This window comes from Arvicanthis niloticus, chromosome 1, assembly GCF_011762505.2.
Source record: "Arvicanthis niloticus isolate mArvNil1 chromosome 1, mArvNil1.pat.X, whole genome shotgun sequence".
NCBI classification, from domain to species: domain Eukaryota; kingdom Metazoa; phylum Chordata; class Mammalia; order Rodentia; family Muridae; genus Arvicanthis; species Arvicanthis niloticus.
In genome coordinates, this window is record NC_047658.1 from 87,699,398 (window position 1) to 87,724,153 (window position 24,756).

General features: G+C 36.8%; 1 protein-coding gene across 2 annotated transcripts in view; it reads left to right on the top strand.

Moving 5' to 3' along the window:
• The window catches only part of LOC117716437 (phospholipid-transporting ATPase ABCA3-like), a 75,455-nt gene that overhangs the window by 984 nt on the left and 49,715 nt on the right, over nucleotides 1-24,756 (top strand). The window contains exons 2-10 of one of the 2 annotated variants that reach the window (XM_034513487.2): nucleotides 3,342-3,422; nucleotides 3,791-4,055; nucleotides 6,169-6,296; nucleotides 8,576-8,726; nucleotides 13,106-13,365; nucleotides 13,671-13,787; nucleotides 14,295-14,412; nucleotides 19,910-20,083; nucleotides 20,664-20,842. In XM_034513487.2, coding sequence (XP_034369378.1) covers nucleotides 3,363-3,422; nucleotides 3,791-4,055; nucleotides 6,169-6,296; nucleotides 8,576-8,726; nucleotides 13,106-13,365; nucleotides 13,671-13,787; nucleotides 14,295-14,412; nucleotides 19,910-20,083; nucleotides 20,664-20,842 — 1,452 coding nt within the window. In that variant the 5' untranslated portion in view covers nucleotides 3,342-3,362. The remainder of the gene's footprint in view (nucleotides 1-3,341; nucleotides 3,423-3,790; nucleotides 4,056-6,168; nucleotides 6,297-8,575; nucleotides 8,727-13,105; nucleotides 13,366-13,670; nucleotides 13,788-14,294; nucleotides 14,413-19,909; nucleotides 20,084-20,663; nucleotides 20,843-24,756) is intronic. The other variant, XM_076918983.1, reaches the window with a different exon arrangement.

The window sequence follows — 24,756 nt, forward strand, 5'->3', positions numbered from 1 at the left end:
TTCCATTAGCTTGGGATGTATCTTTAATTTTATTTTTACTTATGCTCATGTGATGCACACAACCATAACAATAAATTTAAAGACAGTAGTAGAGATTTTTCTAGTAATATGGTTATGTTTCCTTTTGCTGTTACTTTCTGAAATGTAACATCTACTCAAGCATCATTTTTCCAGAGAATATGTGTGTGTGTGGGGGGGTGTTGTTTGTGTCTGTGCGCACATACTAACAGGGCCCCTGATTTGATTGCTGTGCCTGAATCTGAAATTATAGTCCCTGGAACTGCCCGTCTCCTTCAGATTCATCCTCGTTTTAAGATTAAATAAAGCGTTAGTCTGATGACTCTCCTTTATGGCCCAGAGCCCCAGCTCTTCTCCTCAGAGCTTCCTTCTCCCAAATTTTTGTCAGAGGCACCACTGTCAATGGTAAGGATTTGGATTGAAACAACCTGATTTCAAATAGGGGAGGGGAGTGTTGATAATTGCCCATGTGAATGAAAATTCCTGAAAAGAAACTGTGTCTGGCTGTCTGGAATTTTGTAGGTTCAGAAGCTAATTACTTTATCTTGGGCTAGTTTTAGCTTCAGGCACAGCCATGCTTGTATCTAAACTAACACTTCATGATAATAAACAAAAACCTCTTAGAAGCTATTAACTATAGTAGCAGCTTACTGGCTTCCAACAATCCAGGAGCTAAGATGTCATCAGGTAGCATCTTGGGCTTATGAAATGGTCCTTCCCATCTTGTCAGACCCACCTGTCCGATGTACCCACCAATGCATCTGAGAGTTGCCATGATTTATGACTTTCATTGTTCTGTAGATCTATACAGCCCTGTGAAACTTCTTCCACACTTGAACATGAAATTTGGGGAATCCCAATCTGTGTTCCAGGGCCACGGTCACTTATAATGACTCCAGAATAACTATCTTTTATTCCTGCTGAGATGAGAGCTTTAATGTCAATACCTGCCATGCCATCCATGGCATGAGGACTGGATTTCATTTTCTCCCCAATTATACATGTGTACCCAGTATAAACATATAATAGATACAATATTCATATTCATTAAATTTAAGAATTTCCTCAGAGTTCATTCTGACTGCTATAACAAAACCCATAGGCTATGTGGCTTATAAACTGCAGATGGTTTTGGTAAGATTTTGGGGGTTGGAGCACCAGCAGAATCAGTGTCTTGTGAAACCCCTTTCCTGGCTCAGAGATGTCTCTAATACGTATTCACATGACAAAAGGGATGAGATGAGAACCTGTCTCTGGGGCTTCGTATGCAGGCATCAACCCCACTTATATTCTCACTTAATGTCCCCATTTCTAAGTAACATCTTTGTGGCTGTTAGAATTTAACATATGAGTTTGGTAGAGACATAAACAAACATGGTCACACAAGTGCTCCCCTTAACACTGTTATTGGCAGTAGATATTCTCAAACCTGAAAACTTAAATAACAAACTAACTAATCTTTGCTCTGTGACATTTTTTTAGATATTAGAATCTCCACAGATGCTGAATACATTTAAAATATAGGGATAAATGACTACTCCTGTATTTCAATGCTTATTGCTATTTTAAAGATGTATTAGAAAATTAAATTAACACAACCTAAGTAGTTTACTTGTCTAAAAATCATATGCCGCTGGATAAGGTTTTCTTTCTTTCTTTCTTTCTTTTCTTTTTTTTTTTTTTTTTTTTTTTTTTTTTTTTTTTTTTTTTTTTTTTTTTTTGGTTTAAAGGATTTTATTTATTTATTTGAGAATCTTGAGCAATGCATTCAGATCATAGTCTTCTCTCCACCAAACTCCTCCCATAGCTACTCCCCCCAACCCTTCCCTATTTACCCAGCTTTATTCTCTTTTAAAGATTTTGGTTTTGGTCTTGTTCTTTGTTTTTTGTTTGTTTTTTTAATTTATTGAGCAGTTTATGCTGTCCATATATTCTTGGCTGTGTGGTCTTCCACTGGAACATTGTTGATGTACCAGGGGCCACACTTCCTCTTTGAGAATGTATCAGTTGCCAATGCCTCATTGAATAGGGGTGGGGCTGTGACCTCCCCTCTCCATATTGGGATCTGGCCTAGCTTGAGTTTTCCCAGGTCCTGTGCTTGTTGCCATAACCACTGTGAGATGCAGATGCCATGTTGTGTCCAGAAGATACTGTTTACTTGGAGTTATGCACTGCCTCTGGTTCTTATACTCTTCATCCCTCTTCCACAGTGATCCCTCGCCATTTTGGGGATAGTGTGTATGATATAAATGTTTCATTTCAGGCTAAGCATCAGCAGTCTCCTATTCTCTGAACTTCCATCATTTCTAGGTCTCTGTGTTAATCACTATTTACTGACGGAGATGCTTGCCTGACAAAGATTAGAAGATGGATTAATAATCTATTAATTCTATGTTTATTTAGAAGAAGAATAGTAGTCGGTTCTCCCTGAGGATCCTGCCTAACCATTGGTTCTTGGCCTGAAAATTGTGATAGGTATAGATTTCATTGGCTGATGAAAGACTTAAATCAGATCAATTATTGGGTGCTCCCTTTGTGGACAAGATTGCACCAGTGGGCATATCTTGCCAGGCCAGTCATTATGGTAGCTCAGAAAGTTCATAGCTGGGTATGACTGATGATAACTTTTCTCATCTGGTAGCACCAATAGCATCTTGCAACATTGTCCTAGGCAGTTAGGAATGAAGCTTCTGGGTGAGAACCAACTTGGTATTTTTTCATGTTCTCTGAATTAAATATACGGTGTCTTCAGCAGTAGGGTCTTATCATCAAGTTCGGGAGTGTGCCAATAGTATTGGCAATTGGCAATAGCCGTTAATGTTTAGGGGGAGGTTTATAAGATCACAATGACCAATAGCTCTGAAAGTTTTAAACCATTCTTAGCACTGGAATTTTTGTTAGCTTTTGGAATCTAGTAGGAGCATTGTAAAATCCATTTTGAGATAATTTCATTTTAACTCTCTCTCTCTCTCTCTCTCTCTCTCTCTCTCTCTCTCTCTCGTGTGTGTGTGTGTGTGTGTGTGTGTGTGTGTGTGTGTGCTTCTACAGTAGTAGGTAGACTCCTATATTGCTTTCCTAAATTCTTTGTAGTTATTTTTCTCTCCCTATCTTTTGCCTTCCCATTTCCTACCCAAATTTAACCCTTCCTAATCTAATAGTCCCCTTTAAATCTCTATACCACTGAGTTCGCTCTCCTGTCTATTAAAGCTTCTCCCTTCCAAATATCCTGACCTCTAATGGCTATTCCAAATGAAAGATGCACATCTGAAGATGTAGATAATCTTAATTTTCTTTTCTTTAAAAAACATTTCTAACTCCTCCAGAGTTGAACTCTGTTCAAAAGAATGGCTTCATCGGAGTCAAAAAAACTTTTGCTGCTTCTGTGGAAGAACTTTATTTTAAAGGTAAGTTGAACTCTGCATAGCATTGCTGCAACAGCCCAGTGATGGTCAGAGGCTAATTCTCACATTGTAATGGCTGCCTTTCGTTTTATACTACTTGACTTGATTTTCTCAGTTCCAGGGCTGGGTCATTCTCTTCTTAGCATAAATTCTACACAGAGGGAAGTAATAGCAGAATGTCACATAGGAGAGAGAAATATGACAGTCTTTGAATTTTTGTCTGTCACAGAGTAAAGCTATGCTTATTGGTCACCTATGTAAGCTGAATGAAAGAAATATCTTATCAGCTTAATATATACAAATAGCCATTCACTAAACCAACAACCTCTTGGAAAAACTAACATATTATTATTGTTCTTTAATTCTTTTAGAGGCGGAAGTTTGGGGCTTTACTTGCTGAGATAATCCTGATGCTTGTGTTCAGCATTATACTTTTGACAACACGCCACCTTCTTAGTATACAGAAGACTGAATCTCTGTATTTTTTTGAACGACCTGTCAGCACTGTTCCTTCATTCTTCTACATTTCCGACACCAGGTCTCGTCCTTGGGAGCTGGCTTACGTGCCTTCCAACAGCTTGGTGGTAGAGAATATTGTCAAACACGTGAAAAAAGATTTAAACAACCATATAAAAGGTTAGTTAAGATTTGCATAAAAGCATTATTATTCAACAATTTTAGCAACAAAACAAAACAAAAAAACAACAACAAAACCCCCCAGCTTTTTAACTGGGTGATTATCTTCTATACAAAACACTATAGGACATCCTCATAGCCAAAGGTCAATTTTCTAAGTATATTACTATAAAACTGATTAAACTTGAAAGTTAAGTTCATATAATTTTTTCTCTATAAAACAAACAAACAAACACCAAAGTAATAACAAAGCATTAGCTGACCAATTGATGGTTTTCTAAGTTATTATTCAGCTCTGTGATGCTATGTCCCCATTGGTTCTGAATGAGTTTTTAAAGTCTGGGCAAAAATAGCATCAGGAGTATTGCTGTGCACAGGACATACACACAGTCACAGGGTAAGCATGTCTTTATTCTGAAATAAGTGGTCAGTTATTAAAAACATTATTGCAACAATACATAGAAGATTTTATCTGAGTTCATTTTGTGTAAAGAAAGTACCTGGGGCATGTGGTGTATAAAGAAAAGAAGTTTATTTAACACACAGTTTTGGAGGGTAAGAGAACAAGATTGGGAGTCACCATCTGTTCAGCCCCCACCTGGTGGGGACCATTTTGGCCATATCACAATGTAGTCGATGACATTGTGATGGAAGTACATTGGATAGGGATCAATGAAGAGACAGGAGGCAATAAGCTATAGAATAGATCCAAGCTAGTTCTTTTCTAACCACTCTCACTCACAGAAGCTAACCCGAGTCCCACAAAAGCTTTTTTAGCCACTCCTCAGGGCAATCCCTCCCACAACTTAACTATTTTCTAGATCCATGTCTTAAAGGGTCTGCCCACTCTGAGTTGCGACACAGACAATTGAGCTATAAGTTCATGGGCCTTTGGGAGACATACTCAATGCATATCCAGACCACAGTATGTTTATTTAGAGAGGCTATATAGAATTATTTCAAGAGTTTCTAGTTCCTCACTTACCTTCACATTCTCAGACCAGTGCCTCTCCTGTTTCTCACAGAGGCAAATACCATTAGAAAATCTGTAGCCTTCCCTCTAGTACTGTCCTCCTTAAATAGGCACACACTCTAACTCCTCCACCTCAGGAGCACCAGAATCAGGATCAGCTTTTAAATCTATAACCTCACCCTCCCTACCTTCTTAGAGTGTGGCTGTACCTTTGGTTTCCAACCTGCACAGCCATGATTCATTTGCATGCAAACATAAGGCAATGCTCACTTACCATAAGTCACTTGAGTGCAAGTCTTTCAAAGGAGGAAGCCAACCAAGGTTCCCTATGTTTGCTAGATAGAAAAAAAAAAAAAAAAAAAAAAACAGGCTAAAATGATGGAGAATCCTTTAAAATGGACCATTTTGTTGGAAATGGATTTGTTTACAAAAATGAATGGCACAAAGTAGCTGAAGGAACTGGATCCCTGCTAGTGCTGGTGAGATGCAGAAACAGTGACACCCGAGAGCACAGGTGACAGGTGTGGAAGAGATAGTGCTTTGAGAGTGGGAACTCTGAGAGTGAGAGAGCTTCCCTGGTGAGGACGTGGTACCATCAACAGCGAGGACAGTGGAGCTTCTCTTGTGTGTCTCTGGGAATCAGGGATTTGCTAGAAGAATAAAGCCGCATCAGTCTAAGCATTAAAACTACATGGGACTCGATTTTCACCATGGCAGCTGCTAAGTCATTTGACATTCTGTTTACATCAACCATGCTTCTGATTCTAGGATCAGAATTCTAAAGATTCTGAATCTTTAGAGTATCCAGTGTACTATATACAAATGTACTGTATATTAAATAATTATATTTTTACTTAGAAAAATACAAATTATACCTTCAGGTATTTGACTCTAAGGGCAGTCAGGTTGAATTTCAAAGTGAATTTGACACTGGTCGAAAAATCTCAATGATTGAAATATATTTACCTCAAATAGTAAAATCATGCAGAGGCTTCCTTTCCCAATTTCTGCATACTTTTACTTCAGATTTGAATATTATCAAATCATGGCATAACACTCTTGTTCCTAATTTCTTCTCAAACTGGAAATTTGAGGCACTGCTATACACTCTGCTTTTACAGACTTTTACTCTCTCTACAGTTATAGGGTTTCCCTCAGAAAGTGATTTTGAAGACTACGCTAGGTCAACTGCCAACTCTAGAAATATTCTTGCTGCTATTGTGTTTGGCCACAACTTTACAAACAGCAGTGATCCTCTGCCAAAGAAGGTGAGAGAGTTCTCCATAGAAATCTCATGGCTCAGAACTGGAGAGGTGGTTCAGTGAAGAACATATATTGCTCTTCCGGGGAACCTTAGTTTAGTTCTTGACACCCACATTGGGCAGCTTATAACTATTTGTAATTCCAGCTTCAGGAGATCTGAGAACTTGTGTGCATATATCCACCCACAAAAACACACAAATATACATAATTAAAAATAAAATAAATATTTTTTAAAGGAGAAACCTCATGTCTGTACTTCCAGTTTGTGGAGAGTTATATCATTGTTCTCTTTAATAATGAAGAGAATAACTCGCATCTTGACCATGGCATGGACTTGGGTCCAAAACTAACTAGTTCCGGTGTCTATTGCTGTGCTAATTTGGAAAGAGTTGTATTCAGTGCCTGCCAGGCCTTCTCCACAAACTGGGATCTTGGAAAATACAGACACAAAACACTATATCCTCATAGCCAAAGGTCAATTTTCTAAGTATACTACTATAAAACTGATTAAACTTGAAAGTTAAGTTCATATAATTTTTTTCTCTATAAAACAAAACAAAAAAAAGCAAAGTGATACTTTAGCACTAGCTGACCAATTGGTGGTTTTCTAACTTATTATCCAGCTCTGTGATGCTATGTCCCCATTGGTTCTGAATGAGCTAAGGATGTTACTTTTGTTGCTGTGTCCAGCTGTGCATATCTTGCAGATGTTGCAGAAGTAAGCACACGTTTCCTAGGTCAAAAAGCTTGCTATGAAAAAGGAAGTGCATCTTTACAAACTCTGAGAATATCCATTTCCACTGGGTGAAGGTCACAGGTAGATACATAGTAATAAGGGGATATTCAAACTGAGTTTTGAGACAGATTTGGGAAATTAAAATGGTCAAGAACAGATCCTGTTCCTCAGGGAACTAAATTCTACCTGAGAACACATGTATTCACCAAGCCACACTGAATCAGAATCGGGACATCTTCTAATACTGGGGGTGATTCTCATAACTGCACCCAAAGACACACAAAAAAAAATGCTTTGAATTTAATGCCTCTGGTACTGAGGCAAATGAACCAAGAATGGAATGTAGATACGTATGGAGCCAAAATTCTGTGTTCAAGGTGCAAGCAGCTGTCAAGGGGAGGGAAAGTGGGGCCTGTAGTTGGTTTCTCTCTATTCTGTTTGGTCACCTTGGTGTTCACACGTCGTATACCCCAAGTTACTGGCTCTTGAGAGCTAATGTTGGCCCGTCAGTGTAATAGAAATGCATTCAGTACAGTTTCAAACCTCCCATGTTCTGCTTTCGTTTTAGAGTTTCACGTGTCCTGCTCATCTCCCTGCTTTCTGCCGGCACTTTACAAGTTTGCTTGGACTCCATATTGTCTCCTAACCACACAAGCTCTCTGCTCTTCCACCTTTCCATAAGTATTCTAAACACACCTTTATCACCAAATTTTAAACTTGACATGAGTAAATATACCTTTGACTAGGACATGAGCTCCCCGAGGAGGAACAACTGTCCTTTAACGTGGACTAATCCTTCAAACGCTCATATTAAAACTTTCATATATAGCTAATCACTCACACCTGCCTGTCCCTGTTAATCTAACCAATTTCTCTGGTCTGACTCTTACAAGTATGTGTTTTGTTTTTTTGTTTGTTTGTTTGCTTGCTAGCCTGCTTGATTATTGATTATCTCAGACAGTTTTAAGGTCTAACACAATGTAGCTTGAAGTTTACTCAGTCCTCTAAAATTAGTGATTGTTTCTTTCAGTAATTATGCAACTTTTCCCATTGGTATCTTAACACATCCCTTCTCTATTTTCCTCAATCATTTTTAGGAAAGGATGAGATTTTCCTTTAGGAATAGTTGGCTAACATGAAGGGGATATAAGTTAATACTCCCTTTTGGAATACCTTATTTCTGTGTGCATGTCAAATGTCTGTCTAGGGAAAATACATTCCTGACACTCATGAGTTCCTGCTGTGGATGCTTGCTTACTATAAACCCACAGCAAGAATTCAACTGTTGTTGACAGTTCAAAACATTTCACATGGTAGGTTTGCTGCCGCTTTCTGAAGTCCAGAATCTACTCAGATACTCATCAATACACTCCCAGAATTTCATATCCCTGATACACTTTAAAAATAATTTTGTTTCTGATTCTTGCCATGTCTTTCTTTTCTTTCTTTCTTTTTTCTTTATATATATAATTTATATATATATTATATTTATAAATATATTATAATAAATATATATATGTATATAAATTTTCTTATTCCTCCTCCTAGGTAAACTACTACCTGCGATTTAGTAATATTAAGAAGAACATAAATAGTGGGGCATTTCATCAAGGGCACAGTTGGTTTACAAAATTTCTTTTTCCATCTTTGCATCTTGTGGGACCCAGAAACCCAAATGAAGCAGACGGAGGCAGTCCTGGTGAGCAGACCTTTAACCTCCTTATATTATTAACCTGTTGCATTGAAGGGTAGATGGATTCCTATTTCTTCAGACCTGTGCTACAAAGTGTATATTTAATTGATTAACTTATTTTAATATATTTTAAATTAAAATAAAATTACATTACTTTCCCCCTTCCCTGTTTTCCTCTCTACTACTTCCAGGTAAGCTCACCCAGCCCCTCCCATCACCCCTACTCTCAAATTGATAGCTTCCTTTTCTTTGATTAGTATTGTTTTAGATATAAAGATAGACAGAAAGATAGATAGAAAGATAGATAAGTAGATAGAAAGAAGCAAGCTAGTATAGCCATTTTAATATCTAACAAAATAAACTTTAAATCAAAAATAATCAGAAGAAATAGGGAAGGATAACAGGATGACATTTTACTTTATATTTAATAAAGTAAATTACTTTATAATTAATATCTATGTCCCAAACACAAGGATATCCAAGTTTGTAAAAGAAACACTACTACAGCTTAAATCACATATTGATCCTTACACACACAGATAATGGGAGACTTCAGTATCCACAATCACAAATAGACTGGTCATCCAGACAAAAAACTGAACAGAGAAATGCTGGAGTTAACAGACATTATAAACCAAATGGACCTAAGAGATATTTACAAAATATTTTGCCCAAACACAAGAAAATATACCTTCTCCTCTGCACCTCATGGGACTTTCTCCAAAGTTGACCATATCCTTAGATAAGAGCAAGACTCAAAATACACAAAAAAATTTAAAATAACTCCCTACATCCTACCAGACCCCCAAGGATTAAAGCTGGATTTCAACAATAGAAAGCTAACAAAATCCAGAAAGTGAACAGTTCTTTACTGAATGAAAAATGAGTCAACAGAAATAAAGAAATTAAAAACTTCCTAAAATTGAAGGAAAATGAATACAAAGCATATCTAAACTTATGAGACACAATGATCATAATTCGCAGGAGCAAGTTCACAGAAATAAGTGCCTACATAAAAAATCTGGCGAGCTCTCATAGTAACAACTTAACAAACAGCAGGAAGCGCTAGAAAAAAAAAAAAGAAGAAGAAGAAGAAAACCCCAAAGGAGCAGATGGCAAGAAATAATCAAACTCAGGGCTGAAATAAGTAAAATAGAAACAAAGAGAACAATACAAAGAATCAGTGAAACAAAGAGTTGGTTCTTTGAGAAAATCAACAATATAGACAAACCCTTATTCAAACTAGCTAAAAGGGGAGAGAGAATATACAAATTAACAAAATCAGAAACTAAAGGGGAGGGGGCCAACAAACAATGAGGAAAAATTAAAGAACCATGAGGTCATATCTGAAAACTTGTACACCACCAAATTGGGAAATCTAAAAGAAGTGCATAATTCTCTCAATAGACATCACTTAAGAACATTAAAGAAAGATCAGGAAAACAATTTCAACAAACCTATAACCCACTAGCAAAGTAGAAGCAGTCACTAAAAGTCTTCCAACTTAAAAAAAAAAAAAAAAAAAAAAAAAAAAAAAAGCCCAGGGCCTGATGGTTTTAGTGTAGAATTTTACCAAACTTTCAAAGAACAGTTAATGCCAACACTCCTCAAATTATTCCACAAAATAGAAACAGAAGGAACATTACCCAATTCATTTTATGAAGCCATAGTTATCCTGATACTCAAATTACACAAAGACCCAACAAAGAAGGAGAATTACAGGTCAGTTTCACTTATGAACTTAGATACAAAATTTCTCAATAAAATACTTGAAAACTGAATCCAAGAATACATTTAAAAAATCATCCACCATGATCAAGTAGACTTTATCCCAGAGATAGAGGAATGATTCAACATACATAGATTAATAAATGTAATATAAACCATACAAACAGGCTGAAGGACAAAAACCACATGGTCATCTCATTAGATGGAGAAAATACCTTTGATAAAATCCAACACCCCTCCTGATCAAAGTCTTGGAGAGATTAGGGATACAAGGAACATACATCAACATAATAGACATAGTTTACCGCAAGCACATAGCCAACATCAATTTAAATGGAGAGAAATTCAAAACAATTCTACTAAAATAACAGCAAGACAAAGTTTTCTTCTTCACACTACTTAATACCGTACTTGAAGTCTTGGCTACAGCAATAAGACAACTAACGAAGATAAAAGATTATAAATGGCAAGAAATAAGTAAAAGTATCTTTCTTTGCAGATAATATACATAAGTAACCCTAAACATTCCACTGGCAAACTACTACAACTGATAAATGTTTTTTTATCAGTTTTTTATCCAGCAGTGTAGCTGGATACAAAATTAACACAGAGAAATCCGTAGTCCTCATGCATACAAACAACAAATGGACTCAGAAAGAAATCAGGGAAATGGCACCTTTCACAATAGCCTCAAATAATAAAACATCTTGAAGTATCTCTAAGCAAGTGAAAGATTTGTATGAAAAAAAATCTGTAAGACACTGAAGAAATAAATTGAAGAAGTTATCAGAAGATAGAAAGATTTCCCATTCTTATGGATCTAAAAGATTAATACAGTAAAAACAGACACCCTACCTGAAGCAATCTACAGATTGAATGCAATCCCCATCAAAATTCCAACACAAATCTTCACAAATTTCAAAAGGGCAATTTTCACTTTAATTTGAAACACAAAAAAACAAGGATATCTAAAACAATCTTGAATAATAAAAGAATTTCTAGAGTTGTCATCATTCCTGATTTCAGGTTGAACTATGGAGCTATAGTAGTAGAAGCCCCATGGTATTGGCACAAAAACTGCCATGTTGATCAGATGAATCAAATTGAAGTCCCTGGCATAAAATCCACATACCTATGGACATCTGGCTTTTAATAGAGAAGCCAGAAACACACACTATAAAAAGAAAGCATCTTCAACAAATGGTGCTGGTCGAACCAGATGGCTGCATGTAGAAGAATGCAAACAGAGCCATACTCATCAATCTGCAGATAACGCAAGTCCAAGTGGCTCTTTCATTTCTGTGTGTTTTGTTCTATTCCAATGTGTTAGCTTTGTTTTATCTTCTTATATTTTATTATTACCCCTTAGAAGCTTGTCTGTTTCCCAGTGAATGACAGAAAGTGGGTAGATTTAGATTGGAAGGGAGATGGGGAGTAACTAGGATAAGTAGAGGGAGGGGAAACGGTTATCAGGATATATTGTATAAGGGAAAATCTATTTTTCACAAAAAGGGAAAAAGAAATCATGAAAAATTTCCGCAGAGTAGAGGAGACCATGCAGTGCCCCAGTCTGCACAGGAAACTGGAACAGATGTTCTTGAGAAAATACAACACTGGTAAAATGCATATTGAATTTATGTAGTATGAATTGCATTGTGCCAGTGTGAAGTTCTTTGTTCTGAGAAATGTGCTGGGGTAACATAGCTCATGAGGCTAAAGAAGAATGATACAGGGTGGACAGCTGTCTTTCTCAGTCTTTTCAGTACTGCCTTTCTAAGAGCCCTTTGAGACTTTTAAAAACCTAACCCTTCCCTCTCATGAAATTCCAATGTCACAGAGTTATTTATGTTTGTGCAGGGTGGCATAGAGTAATCCAGCCTCCCACTGAAGATGTGTGGCATACAAGAACCCTCTATACTGCTTTTGTAGTTTTCCATCATATTGATTTTTCCAACATGAAAGCATTTTTTAAACTAACCCAAAACTTCCTAACCCAAAGAACCAATAAAAGTGTATATACATATATGCACACATACATATTCATATACATACTTTTTATTATATATACATATATTCCAATAAAGCACACCTGTGGGAAATGTGTAGCTTACTAATTCAACACTGTGAACCCCCGCCCCAGGATGTTAGGAACAAAACAAAGATAATTGATTTCGTCAATTGTGTGTAGCAAATTACTCCAAGCTCCTATCTATAACAGGAAGAGAAAGTAGACAGTCATTAACATTTGAGAAAGAAAGAGCTACACCATCTTTACTCACAGCAGATGGACTCATTCTGTGTTTATGTGGAGAAACAGGGGGAGGGGGAGCTTTTCAGGATATTAGACCTGGAGAAGAGCCTGGTTAAAATTGACTTTGCTCATTTCCATTGAAATACAGTCCATGCATCACCAAACAGGGGCACAGGGTCTCAGAAGGACACTGGTAGACATCTCCCATTTCAGCATGTGAACATCCCAGTGAGTCCACACAGACCAAAGTAGCTGTATCATGTCTTAGTCATAAAATTCTATGAGATTACCTTCATTGCCAGAATATTCCTATACAATACATGGCTGTGCATGGGTTTGCTTTTTCCTTTGTTCAGCTCAGCTGCTGTTAGTCATTTTACTTAGTGATCTTTGTTTTCTCCTTTAGGGTATATCACTGAAGGATTCCTGGCTGTGCAACATGCCCTAGACAAGGCTATCATGCTACACCACAGTGGAGCTGCAGCAGCAGCCCTCTTCAGTGACATTAGTCTTTTCATTCAGAGATTTCCATACCCTGCATATTATCAAGATTACTTCTATTCATTTGCTAATATTTTCATCCCTCTAACAGTGGCATTTACCTTCTTCTTGAATCATCTTGTCTTACTTTGGTCCATTGTGTGGGAAAAGGAAAACCGATTAAAGGTAACTCTATTTTTCTTGTAGACACCATTTTCATTGAAAACTTTGAAAGTGTGGCATATACTTATGTGGGAGGTTTGAATGACTTCTTCAGATTCAAAATTGATAGACAGTTATGTTTCACTTGCAATTAATGAAATTAACATGAAATTCTGGCCTTCAGTCTTATCCTCTGTAACTTGGAGACATGGGACATAAATATGAAATTAGATAACATGTCAGTACATTTTGAGAATTCTAAGACACTGGTGTGTGTGTGTGTGTGTGTGTGTTTTCATGATACTTAATTTGTGATAATTCTCCCACAGGAATACCAGCTCATGATAGGTCTGAGAAACTGGATGTTCTGGACTGCCTATTTCTTCACCTTCTTCTGTTTGTATTTTATTAACATTATACTTATGTGCCTGGTTTTCTTTGTCAAGGTAAGTGTCCTTTTGGTTCCAGTATGAAGTGGCTAAACATTAAGAGAAAAAGCAGGAGTGCAGGACCAGCCTAACACCTCTAGGGTTGCTACGGACGGGAAGCTGGCCTCTGTGGACTTGGTTGTAGAATCTCAGAGGTTGCTTGCTCTCTCCACGGCCTTCAGTTCAAGTCAAGGTGGAAAGACCTTCTTCAAGAAATCAGTTCCTTGGTGCTAGAGATGTGGCTTTAAAGATACTTGCCTGACATATGCTCGTCTCTGAATAAATAGAGAGTAATCCTGCATACCCGGAATCCTAGCAGGCAGAGGAAGGTCATCATCAGCTACATAGAGAGTTCAAGGCCAGTCTGGACTCTATAAGACCCAAAAGTATTAATTCTTCATCTCTGTGAGAGTGTCAGTAGTGTTCACCAGGAATAATAAAATATTGAAGGATATTTCTTTTCTTATGCCTTGTTATGATAACACATTGTACCCAACTAAACTGGATTTCTAATTATTTTGCTAGATTAAACCTGCACCAATCTTCCAATACAGTGACCCAACCCTTGTCTTCGTCCTTTTGTTATTTTATGCCATCTCCTCGATATTCTTCAGTTTTATGATTAGCACTTTGTTTAATAGAGGTGAGTGGATGACTCCTCCTGGGAAAAAGCCAGAGCAACAAACCAAATGAAATGCTATATTTGAAAGCGTCTTCTAAATGTTAACTACCACCACAGTCTTGGTGCTCTAAGATGTCCTATAGCCTTGTAATGACTTGAGGGGGAGGGAACGTCCAGTGATAGCTCACACTGCAACGCTAGTACTTGTGAAGCAGAAGCAGGAGGATCAGGAGTTTATGGGCATCCTCAACAATATAGTAAGTTTGAAGCCAGCATAGATGATATGAGATTTTGTCAAGAAGAAGAGGGAAAGAAAGAGGAAGAGGAAATGGACTACAGTGGATGAGAATGAGAATTGATAAGCACAGCATTCATGTGGTGGTATGGTGTGATCATATTTGATCATACTTTGGGGTTCTTTCTAGCCTTGGGCTATCTCTTGTATGGTATGCATCTAGCCCTCCACCACACATTATTGAGAAGAAAATGGCTTTTGAATTGGAGGAAGCAATGACTGCATGTATTGGATGACAAGGAAAACAAGGAAAAAACAGAATTGTTCCTTGCACTTAAACATTTGCTGCTGGTCTTTTGTGTATTTGAAATGCAGTGATTACCCCCCACAGAGCTGGCATTAACCTTTGATGTATGGTTATCAATCATATGCACAAAAAATATTTTAGAGTTTTCCAAAGAAGCAGTCTGTTAGTCTATGTCTTTTTATTGGGGAATTGAGTCCATTGATGTTAAGAGATATTAAGGAAAAGTGATTGTTTCTTCCTGTTATTTTTGATAATAGAGGTGAAATTATGTTTGTGTAGCTATCTTCTTTTGGGTTTGTTGGAAGAGGATTACTTTCTTGCTTTTTCCAGGTTGTAGTTTCCCTCCTTGTGTTGGAGTATTTCATCTATTATCCTTTGTAGGGCTGGATTTGTGGGAAGATATTGTGTAAATTTGGTATTGTCATGGAATATCTTGGTTTCTCCATCTATAATGATTGAGAATTTTGCTGGGTATAATAGTCTGGGCTGGCATTTGTGTTCTCTTAGGGTCTATATGATCTTCTGGCTTTTATAGTCTCTGGTAAGATATATGGTGTAATTCTTATAGGTCTGCCTTTATAAGTTACTTGGCCTTTTTTTTTTTTTTACTGCTTTTAATATTCTTTCTTTGTTTTGTGAATTTGGTGTTTTGATTATTATGTGGTTGGAGGAAGTTCTTTTCTGGTCTAGTCTATTTGGAGTTCTGTAGGCTTCTTGTATGTTCATGGGCATTTCTTTCTTTAGGTTAGGGAAGTTTTCTTCTATAATTTTGTTGAAGATATTTACTAGCCCTTTAAGTTGGGAATCTTCACTCTCATCTATACCTACTATCCTTAGGTTTGGTCTTCTCATTGTGTCCTGGATTTCTTGGATGTTTTGGGTTAGGAGCTTTTTGCATTTTGCATTTTGCATTTTCTTTGACAGTTGTGTCATTGTTTTCCATGGTATCTTCTGAACATGAGATTCTCTCTTCTATCTCTTGTATTCTGTCGGTGATGCTTGCGTCTATGACTCCTGATTTCTTTCCTAGGTTTTCTATCTCCAGGGTAGTCTCCCTTTGATATTTTCTTATTGTTTCTACTTCCATTTTTAGATCCTGGATGGTTTTGTTTAATTCCTTCACCTGTTTGGTTGTGTTTTCTTGTAATTCTTTTTTTTTTTTTCTTGTAATTCTTTAAGGCATTTTTATGTTTCCTCTTTAAGGGCTTCTACCTGTTTACATGTGTTCTCCTGTTTTGTTTTGTTGAAGAAGTTTATGTCCTTTTTAAAGTCCTCTATCATCATCATGAGAAGTGATTTTAAATCTGAATCCTGCTTTTTTGGTGTGATGGGGTGTCCAGGACTTGCTATGGTGGGAAAACTGGGTTCTGATGATGCCAGGTAACACTGGTTTCTGTTGCTTATGTTCTTGTGCTTGCCTTTCGCCATCTGGTTATTTCTAGTACTACCTGCACTCACTGTCTCTGACTGGAGCTTGTCTTTCCAGTTATCTTGCTGTGTCAGAACTCCTCAAAGTCCAGTTGTCTCTGTGATCCTGTGATCCTGAGATCCTGGGTTGAAGAGCTCCTGTGACTCAGGCTGCCTCTGGGATTCTGAAATCCTGCTGCTCCAAGTGCAGTGGTTCCACCAATGCTGCTCTAGTAAGGTTCAGGATAAGGTGTCTTCAGGGGAGCAGACCAGCCAGGTGTCTGCCCCAGCCAAAAGGCTTTCCAAAGAAGCAAAAACAATGGAAAATAAAGGGTATCATAATGAATTGGTTTGTTTGTTTATAGAGGCCAAAAAGTCCTACCATCTGAAATCCGTGACTGGACAAGGCAGGAAAGCCAGTGATGAATTCCAGTATGTGTCCTAACACCCCAGAATGAAGGGAGCCAATGGTGTTAGTCTAGTCCCAGAGCAGGACAAGACTGATGTACTGGCCATGAGGGCAATCGGGGAAAAAAAAGAGAATTCTTTTTCTCTCCATATTTTTGTTCCTCCCAGGTTCTCAGTGTAGGATGATGTCTGCTCATATAAGGCAGGGCAACCAGATAGGTTTATAAGCCCACAGATTCAAATGCTGACCTCAACTGGAAGCACTCAGACACACCAAGAAATAATGTTTACTCTGTGTACCCCACAGTACATTAATGATGGCATGGGAAACTAGTTGCTAGCCAAGGACACCCACAAAACAATGACAATTACTTATATTTTTGGTTGTGAGCCTAGCCTTTAATGGCTGAGCCATCTCTCCAGCCCAACAATGACAATTACTAAATCACAGCATACACAAAAAAGGGTCATAGGTCACAACGTCACAAGTAAAGATGGATTTAGGTAGTAGGTAGGTTTTGAAAGATTTTTAGATGATTGAAAGACGAAAATAGAAAAAAAATCAATAGATGTAGATATTCACTCCTTCATCTTTGAATTGTTCATTCATATATTCTTTCTTTGGGTTACATACTTTGTGCTTAGAGTCATCTCTAACAACAGAGACAAATAAAAATTTCTTTCTCACCCTTTAAGGATTCACATGCCAAGTTAGGTTTTTTTGTTTGTTTGGGTTGTGTGTGTGTGTGTGTGTGTGTGTGTGTGTGTGTGTGTGTGTGTAGTTACAGTCCTGTTAGAACTGTTGGAAAATGAGAATTCCTGTTTTTCTACATCCTTGCCAGTTGTTAGCACCACAAAAGAGAAATGAATAGTAAACTTGCATTTCATCAGTTTCTAACGAAGCTTAAGTATGTCTAATGAGTCAGTCAGCTATGTTTTCTCCTCTGGAAAATATGGCCATGTTGGGCAGGTGTGGTAACTCACACCTATAATCCCAGCACTCTAGAAGCTGAGGCAGGAAGAGTACCAAAAGTTGGAATGGAGCCTGTTCTACAAAGTGAGTTCCAGGCCTGCCAGGGCTACATAGCAAGGTCTTATTTCAAAAATTGTTCACAGTGTTCTTTATCTATTGAAATCTATCATTTTGTCTGATAGTTTAGCCAGTTCACTCTCTTTGGGTGTTGGCATGAATGATTTTTTCTAGACTTATGATTAATATGTATCTTTGGACTTCCACTACCTTCTGCCTCCTTTTCCCTCCAGGATTTAACTCACACTGTTGCATTAAATTCATATAAACAACTAAGGCAATGACTGGTCAGGAAGGAGTTGTATCTGACACCCAGCCATCTATTTTATATGCCTCATCTGTTGCTTCCTTGTATCTTCCACTTTGATTCTCATCTCATTTCCTCTTCTATATCACTTCTGATTATTTTCTTATATAAATTATAATTAATGACATATTGTGAGCAATTTATGACTTTAGCATCAATGATAATGATAAAAAATACTTCTGCAGAGCTCTAGCAAGTATTATTGGAATATCCTCTTCTCTTAGAAAGATAACTAGAATGATGATGGTTTTCCCCACTTTTTAGTTATTAAGCCTAATTTTTTAGTTATTATTAAATAAAATAACAACAAAAAAATTTATTGAGGACACCAAGCTCCTGATGCGTGGTCCTGGAACCAGGAAGTCTCTCTCACATTGTTGAAGGCTAGCTTTGCCTCATACAAAATTCTTGGTTGACAAATCTTTGTTTTGTTATACAACGTCATCCCATGACTTCCCACCTCTAGTCTTACAGAGGGAAGCATGCTGTCCTCTTGCCTTGTACTTGACAATTCCCTCCTTTCATACTCTATAGCCTTTTGTTTTGTTTTCTAATGCTTGTAATGTAACCCAGGACCTCAGACACACTACCATTGAGTAATACCCTCAGCACTTTATTTTGACAATCTTCCGCCTTTTAAACTTGAATGTCTTCATTTTGGATGTGTCTCAGTGTAAGTCTCTTTGACTTCCCTACTTGAAGTGGTGGGTTTTTTATGGTTTTTGTTCTAGATGAAGTGTACGCCTTTTTATTTTAAATGTAGTTATTTTTGACCACAGTTCTTTCAATCAAATGCTTGCTTCTTTTTCTTTGACTGCTGTTTGCATATGGAGGTGACTTTGACAGTGTTTCCCAGATCTCTTAGGCTCTGCGAAGCTTTTGCTTTTTCTCTCTGCTCCTGAAGATCCTATAATGTTCATTGACCTATTTTAACTGCTGATTTTTTCCATTTGTCTCCCCAGACATGTAAATTCTTCATTTTGTATGCTTTAGTTTGCAGTGTGAGCATCTGTTTAGTTCATTTTTATAATTTCTATCGCATGATTGATAGTCTCTATAAGTAGACATCTTTTTCCTGCCTGGCCCCCTCTCTCTTTTAGGAAATTGAGCATATTTAAGATAGATGGTTTATAGTCTTTGTTTAATAAGTCCAGTATCTGACTTTCTCAGGGGCAAGTGTTTTCTTTGTGTTGCTGTTTGTTTTCTTTCTTCTTATTTTGTATTTGAATAGGTTATATCATTTTGTTTGCATGCTTTATAATTCTTTGCTGAATGAAGCAATATTTCAACTATTTTTAAATGGTAACTCTGAAAATGAATCAGATTTGGGACTCCTAAATACTCTAAGACCCATCTAGTTGAATTGTTGTTGTTGTTGTTTTAAACACTAAACTGTAGTTTCTTAATTTATCTAAGGATGCTTCTTTTCATCCATTACTATGACATGGACTGAATCTCATAATACCTGGAGAAATATTTTGATTATTCCAATAGTTACAATTTCTTAGGTTGATCAGTAATAAATAAAATTGTAAATTTCTAATAACTGCTATGATGCTCATAACCATTGCACACAGAAGAAAAAATTTCAGAAAAATATGAGCTCCTTATGTGTTTGATCACAGCCCTTTTGTCAGAAATGTTCTGTGCACACACTGCATCCAGGCATTGCATTTATGTCCTGGGGAAAACAGTGGTAGACAACACAAACATTTTCATTATTTGTTATGCCTATCTCAGTGTGCACTTGAAAAAAAAAACAAATTTATATGTTACATTTTTCAAAATTGCTTATACTGACTACCCTTCCCTTTTCATTTGCAGTCAGTTTTGCTGTGAGCTTGGGAAGTTTCTTATTTTTCCTCACCTACTTCCCCAGTATTAGAATGAATCAAAGCTTTGAACACATGTCACCCAAGCAGAAGCTGATTTGGTCCTTTGACTTTAATGTTGGGATGGCATTTGGATTTAGACTCCTAGTCAATGCAGATGAAAAGAGTGAGTAGTGACCTTGTAAATCTTCCTGTGTTCTAGTAGATACATAGTTCATATCTTACTGGTTGGTTATTCAGTTTAATTTTGATTAATTTACTTTAATTTCGATCATTAAACTGTCCTCCAAATTTCTTTTTCTACTTTATACCAGCATATTAAGTGTATGAGTAGCTTCACAGTCTCTTTGGGAGTCCAGAAGTTTCCTTCCTGCTGGAGCAGGCATCTAGCCCTACACTTCAGTGATAGCATTTTTCCAAAATTATGCATTCCAGTGAGATGTTAGCATGCATCATGGTGATGAGGTGAACCATCATGCTGATACATAGTTCTGCTTATTTTTATTAAGTTCCGTTTTCCTAAATTTTGTGTATTTCATTTCTATTCCATTCATTTCCAATTGCTTCTCTGTGTATAGTGAGAGACAGTTTCAGGTTACTTATGCAGGTATCCTCTTGGAATCCTAAATTCTAAGGTTATCATAGAAACCTCTAGAAAGGACCAACAAGTGATTCAATTATGATACCGATGTACAACTATTTTAGTCCCTCTGGCACCTAATTGAATGTCTCATGCTCTTTCTTAGAAACTGGACTGAAATGGAGTAACATATTCTTATCGATGGATTCAAACAACTTTTTATTTGCTTATGTGCTAGGAATGCTTTTAGTTGATGCTTTAATATATGGCCTTGTGGCCTGGTATATAGAAGCTGTCTTTCCAGGAGAGTATGGTGTGCCCAAGCCATGGAACTTTTTCATGATGGTGAGTCTTTATGCCTGTTACTTTTGGATGAATCCTTGTGAGTTTGTTCTAAAACATCTTAAAAGAAAATCACTAGTCAGTTTTATACTATCTATTACTGAGATAGTAGAGCAGACAAGAGGACCATTCTTATCTGTCTGTGTTCCTGCTATACTAATTTATTACTGTTTTCCTAATATGGTCTGAATCCTCATACATACACACATACATACATACACACATACATACACACATACACACATACATACACACATACACATATACACATATACACACATACATACACACATACACACATACATACACACATATACACACATACATACACACATACACACACATACATACACACATACACATATACACACATACATACACACATACACATACATACATACACACATACACACATACATACACACATATACACACATACATACACACATATACACACATACATACACACATACATACACAAATACATACATACATACACACATACACACATACACACACATACATACACACATAACATATATATATATATATATATATATATACATACATACAAACATACATATGCACATACACACATACATACACACATACATACATGCAACATACACACACATGCATACACACATACACACATACACACATACATATTATATATATGTATATATATATATATACATATATATATGATGGAGGTAAGATCTTAGAGTCCTAAATTATTATTGCAGATATCTATAATTGTATATGAGAAAACATAATCCATAGATAAGAGCTGGAAACTAACCAAATTGTACAAATTGTGATTAATCAATCCACAGCACTTGGCAGGACTGTGTTACAGAAAGACTATGTGTTTCTGAAGAACTTAGCAACACTGTAACTCTGGACATTAACAGAGAAAATAACTCACACTTGTATCCTCATCACTGCCTTTTGTCTGGATTTTTTACAGTCAGAGCTACAGGAAGTAGTACAAAAATCTATATGTCATTCAGAAGAGATCTGATATAGAACTGTGATATTAGTTTGTACCAGTTTTCCTCTTTCCTTCTTAAATATTTACTTTTGAGGGGGCAGAATTTTTTATTTTTTGAGATAAGAATTTTAATTACATTCTCCCTTCTTTTCCTCTTTCTATGCCCTCCTATGTACCTCTCCCTAGTCTCCTTCAAATCCATGGCCTCTTAAAAAACGAATTGTTATTGCATCTGTATGTGTATGTAAATATACGTATGTTCTTAAAAATAATCTGTTCAGTCCACTAATGCTACCTCTATGTAAGTTTCAGGACTAACCACTTAAAACTGGACAACCAATGCCTATGCTTTTCCCTTGGGAAGGTCAACTATTGTTCCCAGAGTTCCTCTCTTGCCTACAGGGTTTGTGTAGGGTTGAGGACTTATCAGATCTTCTCTTTCTAGTTTGGTATGTTCCTTGCTCAGCTCCCATTTGGGTGGCCATGTTTGTAAGACTGTATGAGGGTAGCTTATGATATTACTAGGAGACAATATCATAATGAGTTCCCTCATCCTCTGAGATTCTTCTCAGGCCCTCTTCCATAATGCTCTCTGAGCCTTAAGTGTGAGACCATTTTGTAGATATATCTACTGGGACTGGGCTCCATAACTCTGCATTTTTAATTGGTTGTACTTTTCTGTTATGGTCTCCAATTTTACAAATAGAAGTTTCCTTGATGAGGGGTGAAGACTACACATATCTGTGGGCTTAAAGACCAACGTTTATAGATTATTGTTAGCAGTTATGCTGGTTTAATAAGGTAATGACTGTAGGTTCTCCTCCAATAACTATGGCTTCACTAACACTGAGTAGTTGGCTGGGTTTCCAGAACCAGGCATGGTCTCTTTTTTCTTGAAACAGTTCAAGAGAGCTGTTGGTTACCACCAAGGTATGTATGCCACTATTACACCTTAAGGGTTATCATGCCAGACTGGTCATTGATTTGGTTTATAGGCTGGCTAGAACTGTTGCTAGAACTGGTACTCTAGTACCATGAAAGCTAGTCCTCAGAGAGGAGGCAAACGGGTCAGTTCCAGCACAGGAGATTCTTGGCCCTGTATCTAAAGTGCATGGTGTCTCTAGCAATAGATATTTACTTTCCACCTCTGAGGGAAAAGGTAACAAAGGAAATCAAATGGCTGTATATTTTGGAGTTGCCTGGAGAGCCTTGACTAACATCTCAAAAGACAGGTTCTCATATCAGGTATTGGTGTTGTTTTTTAAATAGGTATTCTTTCATTCTTGGGGAGAGAACAAGTATCCCAGATAAGAAAAGTTTACTAAAACTCTATATGCATATTTTTTATACAAAGAGTTTGTGTATTATGGGATTATACATGGAGTTACATGTATATGGGATTTTTGGTAAATAATTAATAATATGGTATCTGTGGCTCTTTTAGATGTCCTTTTTATTATTTAACCCAACTCTATCCTTCTGCATTTACTTCCCTTCCTCTTCCATAAAGTGTCTGTCCTTTTTCCCCTGTCAGATCCCTTGTCTGTGCTATTCCCCTTCATGTTCTTCCCACCTTCGTCTATAATTACCTCCTTCTCTCTTCCTAAGAAGCCCACTCTTTTCTCAGTTCCCTGATCATTTACACCCCACATTTTCCCTTTCCATTGCTCCCCAATGCTGGCAACAGTTTCATTTTACCTTTCTGGTTTCTGTAGTTACTGTAAGCTATGTTATGTATTTATATCTGAAGATTTGGAACTAGGAGCCCAATAAGAGAGAACATGGGATTTTGGGGTCTGGTTAACCTCATTTAATATGATTTTTCTCTAGGTCTATCCATTTATCTGCAAAGTTGATGATTTAATTTTTGTTACAGATGAGTAGTATTCTACAGTGTGTTTGCCACCCATTTTTATTACTCATTAATCCATTGAAGGCCATTTATGTTGTTTCTATTTTCTTTCTATTGTGAATAGAACAGCAATGAACATGGCCGTTTTATTGAATTATATTTTATTGGATTATTGTCAGAAGGATACATGGGACAACATTAATCTTTGAATTTGTTAAGATTTGTTTTGTGTTCCAGTATGTAGTGTATTTTTTGACAAGCTTTCATTTGCAGCAGAAGAGAAAGTGAATTCTTTACTGTTTGAATAAAATAACTGCATGTATCTGTTAAGTCCATTGATGTATGATGTCAATTTATTCTTGATGTGTCTCTGGTTATTTTGCTTAGATGACCTGTCTACTGGAAAAGGTGAAATATTGAAATCACCCAGTACTAATTAATGTTAATCAGTGTCTTTAAATCCAACAATAGATTTTTCTTTTAGTGAAACTAGATACTCCAAGTTTGGTGCAAATATAGATAATAATGTTTTATTTATGTTAGATAATAATGTTTTCTTGTGAAGTGTCCTTTTAAAAATCTCTTCTGATTAGTTCTAATTTAAAGTCTAAAGTTATATTTTCAGATATTAGGGTAGTGGCACCGACTTGGTTCCTGGTCCTATATCATTGGATTACTTTTGCCCATCTTTTTACTCAAAAATGGTGCCAATCTTAGTCTTAAGACTAAGATATGTTTCTTGTAGGTAGAAGATTTTGGGTTTTGTTCTTGATCCATTCAGTCAGTCTGTGTCTTTTGATTGGGGAATTAAGATAATTGATATTTAAAGTTATTACCTTAATGAGTGTGTTAATGGTACTGGCATTTGGTTTTGTTTGTATTCTCTATGGGCCTTCATGTTTTAATAATTATGGCTTTATATGTCTTTCCAAAGTCTCTCTGATATGCTCATTTTCTCTTTAGACCAAAATACTGCTTCCTGATTCATCCTTAGTTTTGATTTGTTGGGGATAATCAGTTTTCTAGGCAGCTTATGTAGTGGAAAGTTTTTCTTTCTCTTCAAACATGGCA